The sequence below is a fragment of the Phoenix dactylifera genome, chromosome 2 (assembly GCF_009389715.1).
Source record: "Phoenix dactylifera cultivar Barhee BC4 chromosome 2, palm_55x_up_171113_PBpolish2nd_filt_p, whole genome shotgun sequence".
In the NCBI taxonomy this organism is placed as follows: domain Eukaryota; kingdom Viridiplantae; phylum Streptophyta; class Magnoliopsida; order Arecales; family Arecaceae; genus Phoenix; species Phoenix dactylifera.
The window spans coordinates 27937425-27943790 of NC_052393.1; the positions used below are offsets into that span (position 1 = coordinate 27937425).

A 6366-nucleotide genomic window follows, 5' to 3' on the forward strand; every position below is an offset into this window, starting at 1 on the left:
GAAAATATCAATCAAGAACTTGGAAATCTTGCTTCCGTCCAAATTTGGTCCCTTACCATTCTAGTCGATATAAATTGAGACCTTAGCTCATCTCTAGCTCATCAAGATAATGGATATATTGATATTTAAAAAAAACTAATCTCTAGCTCATGGTTGAATGAGATATTCAATCTCTCAATCATGACCATTTTTGTTTTGCACAAGAATAATGATTAGTAAGGCCTCATATACATATCATGGTGATATCGCAGCATGCCATATATCATAGCCCTATATTGATTAATAAAAGGAGTGCCATATGGATTTATTATCCTAGTCTAACTTAAGCTTGTAGACTGTGAGTTTATGACAAGTGGTATCAAAGCGAGGCCCAATATGCATTACAACCTTTATTAATCATGCGGTCTCCTAAGTGGCTTGGTTATAGTTCTTGGAAGAGTGGACACCTATAGAGATATAGTGAAATGTGGCTTTTGGAGAGCGGGTTCTTGGGCTAGAACGCACGTTGCACTCAAAAAATTTAACTTGGCACGGAGCTTCATTGAAGAGTATTGCATTGAACTCGAGGAGAGCTAAAATTGGCTCACACCTAAAGGGAGAGAATTTTTAGGATCATGCGTGAGATCGTGTGAAATAATTAGTGGAAGGTTGATGGTTTGGCATAGACTGAATCCAAAATGGTTTAAGCTTCTAAATTAAATTGGGTTCTAACTTATGCCTCCTCTTTCTTGAACTCGGAGTCCATACTATGGCTCTTGAAAAGTTGGTTCTTAGGCTGGAGAAGTAACACATGTTAAACTTCGAAAAGTAACTGGGTGTAGAGCTTGATTAGAGAGTGGTAGAGTGGATTCGAGGAGGTGTTGAAATGGGTGTGAAATTGAGAGGTTCGCGCCTACTCTGGCTTTCGCGAGACATACAAGAAACGATAATAAATCTCATCGTTAAATCATTTAAATTTTAATAGTTTGCAAACCCCGAGATATTACTACTATGAAGGATAAACAAAGATCAAAAGTTCTGATTCAAATGGGAAGAATGCTGAGGATCATGTACGAGATTTAGTACCATACATGAAATAATTAGTGGGAGATAGATGGATTGACATAGATAATTGAACCCAAGACTTAGTGGCTTTAACTTTTTAAGTTAATTGAATTCCCATTGTACCACCCTGTCAAAAGCCCCTCTCAAGCATGTACTTGCAGGCTAGGAGTTTGCTCATGCAAGTTTGATGATCCTTAGAAACCTTGATGCCGTACATAATTTACCAAGCTGAGAGGTTCTTATGTTCTTGACCCACTATAATCACCTTTTCCAGCTTGGTAGAGCTTTGATCACAGTGATGGCTCAGGAAGCTTGTTTATCAACCATTGTATAAGCTTGGTTATAATGGAGTAGGCCTTGAGGAAAGTCAAAAAGAGAGGAGTTTTCACAGGAAGAGCGGGGATTCGAAGATTGGAGCTTGGGAAGAGAGCAGGAGGGAACCAAACCAAAAAATGGTTGAGAAAAAAAAAAAGATTTTCTTGTTTGGGAATACAGGCATATAGTTGAGACTCTGATCCTTTAACCAACTTCACTGTTACTAAAAGTTCAGGTAGGCTACCTGAAATCTGCTTATCTTTAGATCAGGACATTAAAGGGATGAACCTTTTCAATTTCAAGAGAGACTGCTGTATTTAACTTCAGAAATGATTTTAGTATTCAGAATTCAGTTTACATTTCACAAATGGATATTGATGACACTACTCAGAAATCAAATAGGTCCAAAGACAAGATTTCCTTATCCTCGATTGGATCTCAAAGTTTGCTTCCACCTTTCTTAGAAAGGCTTCCCATGGCCCTAGCCTTCTCCCTAAGAATAAACTTCTGTATCTTTCCTGTTGAAGTCTTTGGAAGATCCTCAAACACAACAGACTTGGGAGCCATATAATGAGGCAACCTACTACGGCAGAATTTATGACATCCTCTGCAGAAACACTAGCACCCTCCTTCAGCTTCACAAAAGCACAGGGGGTCTCACCCCAATGGTGGTCTGGCCTCCCTACTACCGCCGCCTCGAGCACCGCCGGGTGGCTGAAAAGCACCGACTCTACCTCAATTGTGCTTATGTTCTCGCCACCTGATATAATAATGTCCTTCGACCGATCCTTCAGCTGTATATACCCATCAGCATGCCTGACACCGAGGTCTCCTGATCGAAACCATCCACCCGCCATTGCCTCCTTCGTTGCACTCAAATCTTTATAGTAACCATTCATCACTGTGTTGCCTCGAAGCATTACCTCGCCAATGGTTTTCCCATCAGCTGGAACACTCTTCATAGTGATTGGATCCTTGATGTCAACCTCCTCAATTCCGATATGGTTAAGCCCCTGGCGGGCCTTCATCTTCGCGCGTTCCTCGGGAAGCAAGGCATCCCATGCAGGCTTCCAGATGCAGACAGTCGCTGGGCCATAAGTTTCTGTGAGACCATATCCATGGGTGACATGAAAACCAAGCTCCTCCATCTTGAACAGCACCTGGGGTGGTGGAGGAGCAGCACCAGTCATCACACCTACCTTGCCTGGAAGTGGTTTCCGTTCGGTGATCGAAGCGTTCACGATCACGTTGAGGACCGTCGGAGCACCGCCCATGTGTGTTACCTTGTGAAGGGCAATGTTATCAAAGATTGCCTGTGCTGTAACATTTCTTAGGCAGATGTTGGTGCCTCCCTGAGCTGCCATACCCCAAGCAAGACACCATCCATTGCAATGGAACATGGGCACGGTCCACAGGTACACCGGCATTGTAGTGATGTCATTGAAAAGGATCGTCGCAATGGCGTTCAGGTACGCACCTCGGTGGCTGTAGATGACACCTTTCGGTCTGGATGTAGTGCCTGAAGTATAGTTCAGAGAGATCGGGTCGCATTCATCAAGAGGCCATTTAATCTCAAAGCAAGGTGAAGCAGTCCTCAGAAGAGTCTCATATTCCATATTTGCTGAAGCAACAGGACCTCGGATTGCAGCAACTGAATCATAGGATTCTGCAATTATGACCAGGAGAGGAGGCTTGACTTTGGATTCAGAGAGAATCTTGAGTGCCCCTTGGCCAATCTCAAGAAGCTGAGAATCGACAAAGATGACCTTTGCATCCGAATGCTTCAGCAGGACCGAGACCATGGCTGCATCAAGCCGGGTGTTCAGTGTACAGAGGACTGCACCGGCCATGGGGACACCGAAATGTAATTCATACATTGCTGGAATGTTAGCAGCAAGTGCAGCAACCTGGTGGACAAATATAAGTTCACCGAGACAAGGAATCAACATCGCAAATATGAACTAGAGATCTATGTAAATACAGCAGCAGATTAGTGATTAATTATGACAGTGAAAAGCCAGAAGGCTGGCAATCCTGATTCATGTGCCTAAATGTACACGCACACAGAAGTGTGGTAAATACTGCATAAACTTGTTATCGAAAGAGAGAACTGCTTCAACTTCTGATACCATGATAATAGGGGTTTCAGCAGTTCCATGAGCAGCAATAATGCACAAATAATCAGAGCATAAATCTGTACCATGAATCACTTAGATTCGCAATTGTTATTTTTAGGATAATTAAATCTGAAACTTGCCAAACCGAGTTCAGATACTCTCAGGCAGCTTAATGTATCTCATATGGCTAGCAGATGCTTACTGAAAGAAGACATGATATATTTCTGAAAAAAAGAAAGAAGATGCTTATATGCATGAATGAACAAGAACCAGATGAAAAACATTAGAATTTGTCCTTTTTTCCAGCTAAAAATAGGGAAAATGCAATTATACATGAATTACAAGAAGCACCGCAAGTAGGTTTGCAATAAAAATTTCATCTTACTCAATCCCTTTAAATAAGTCTGCTAGGGGAAGCAAAATGATCGGTAAATCCTGAGCACAGCTATCACCATTTCAAAGGAAATAGCAATAATATCAGCTAATCAGGTCAACTTTTCTTTTTCCCTTTCTTTTCCTTTTTTTTTTTTGAGGAATACAAATTAGGCCAATTTAATAGTATATTTTCTTGCCTATTTCCAAAACAGAAAAAGAAAAAGATCTACTTGTAGCATGAATTTCCTGTATAGCTATCAACAACATAACCATAGCTTCACAATTTTCTCTATTAAGTGTAACAAGTTAGCATCAAATCCAAAAGCGAACATGAAAACAGAGATATCAACAACATATAGCATGAATTTCCTGTATAGCTATCAACAACATAATCATAGCTTCACAATTTTCTCTATAAAGTTAAACAAGTTAGCATCAAATCCAAAAGCGAACATGAAAACAGAGATATCGAACTGCATATCATGAAGAACCAAACAATACAATGTGGGGATATATTATTGATCCAATGAAACAATTCATGCATCTTCCACCATTTTTCTCAGAAGGAGAAAACTGTAAGAGCCATGCTGGTTTTAGACCGATGGTATTGGAATTAAAACACCACCGAACTCATTACCTCCGCCATCGTCACCTCTGCTTCTAATCCAGTTTAACATAAATTTCGAGAACATATACCCAAGATATCAGAAGTAAGGCTTATCAAAGATGATCACCCAGAAAGGACTCATAACTTAATCCATCCCAAGGTTTAGCAGGCTATCAAGACTCAAAAACTAATGATGCAGCACGATGTTCAGCAGTATAGTAAAAAAAAAATTGACAAATATTAGATAGAAACACAAAGCTGAAGAACATGGATGGTTAAGCAAATAGATAGCATAAATATCCAAATAAATCAAAACCCAATTAAGCTAGCTAAAGTGTCCAGAAAAGTTCATCAACAGACAAGACATAAGAGATCAGAACAGTAATTGGCAGATCAACATGTCCAGAAAAGTTGATCAACCAAAAAGAGCAGAGCCCAATGAGCAACCAAAGCAGCAACAGATGTAATTTACCAAACCACATATCAAAGTCAAAATCCAATAAAAGATAAGAACTATACTTCCCTCAATAAAATAAAATAAATCAGAGACATAAATAGAACAGTTGAAACAAAAAATCGTAAAGATAGAAGCGCTAAAAACAGTAATAAAAAAAAAGCCTTACGACGTCGCCTCGAGAGATCCCCAAGCTGGTGAGAGCAGAGGCGAGGCGGAGGCACCGGTCGCGGGTCTGGCTCCATGTATACGTGGTGGAGCCATAGACGACGGCCGTCCGGTCGGCGTAGACGACCGCGGCGCGCTCGAGAAAGCTGAGTGGCGAGAGGGGGACGTAGTTGGCGGAGCATAGCATGCTTCCCTCCATGACCTCCTCTAACCCACTTCCAGAGACCCAAAACAAAAAAACAAGAGGAGAAGAAGTGGGAAATGATTGATGAAAGACCGTGGAGTCCACAAGAACAGTATATCTCAAGAGAGTGCATTTTTATCATTTTTTTTCATACATATCTTATTAAATATTAAAATTTATGTTATTTTTTTAAACAAATAATATATATATATATATATATATATATATATATATAATATTTATTTTGTGTGTATATATTTTTTTTATTTTTTTATATATGTCTGCATCATTTAATACCATCAAAAAATTAGCGACTCAAAAAAAATATAAAAATATATATTAATAATTTATACGTAAAAAAACTATAATTTTATTTTTTTTTCCTCCATGACCATGGAGTCGACAAGATAAGTATCTTTTAAGGGAGTGCATTTTTTATTACTATGGAAAACAAAGAGATTAGCAATCTAAATTAAGATGTAGGACCCATCAAATAACCAATCACCATCGATCACACCAAAACGTTGACTAAAGCTTATTGGCCCCTTTTCCGCTGGTAGGTTGGAGAAGCGCGACCTGGGTGCCCCAACAACAACACCACCACCAACAAATAAAATTACACAAATACCCTTCTAAATATCAAATTTTATATAAATATTTTTTCAAAATTAATATTTATATATATATACCTTCGTAAAACATTTATTTTACTACTCTATTCTTTTTTATGCTTATTTTTGCATATATATATCCGTCGTTAAAAAATTAATGATTTTCAAATAAAATGACTAAAATATTCTTAATGGATGATGTGAAAAAAAAAATATTTATATGACGATCACAATAAGAAACAAAAAAGTAATTTACAAATTTTATTTTATTTTTAATTAAAATAAATATAGTTTTTATTAACGGTGTTAGAAAAACAGTTATATTATGGGTATTTGTGTAAAAACAGTGTTTTATGAGGGTACAAAAATAAATATAAATTTTAAGAGATTATTCATGCAAATTTAAATTTTTAAAAAAATATTTATGAAAAAAAATCTAAAACAAAAATTAGTGTTTTGGAATTTGTGCAAAAGAATGATTGATCTTCTTT

At 38.1% G+C, this 6366-nt stretch overlaps 1 protein-coding gene across 1 annotated transcript; it reads right to left on the bottom strand.

Annotated features, from left to right (window-relative positions):
• Nucleotides 1–1648: 1648 nt before the first annotated feature.
• On the bottom strand, nt 1649–5348 carry LOC103708711 (probable acyl-activating enzyme 1, peroxisomal). Its single transcript, XM_008793767.4, is given in 3 exon segments — nt 1649–1955; nt 1958–3266; nt 5082–5348. Coding segments are annotated over 3 exon segments (1665 nt in total). The 5' UTR covers nt 5280–5348; the 3' UTR covers nt 1649–1797.
• Nucleotides 5349–6366: the final 1018 nt, after the last annotated feature.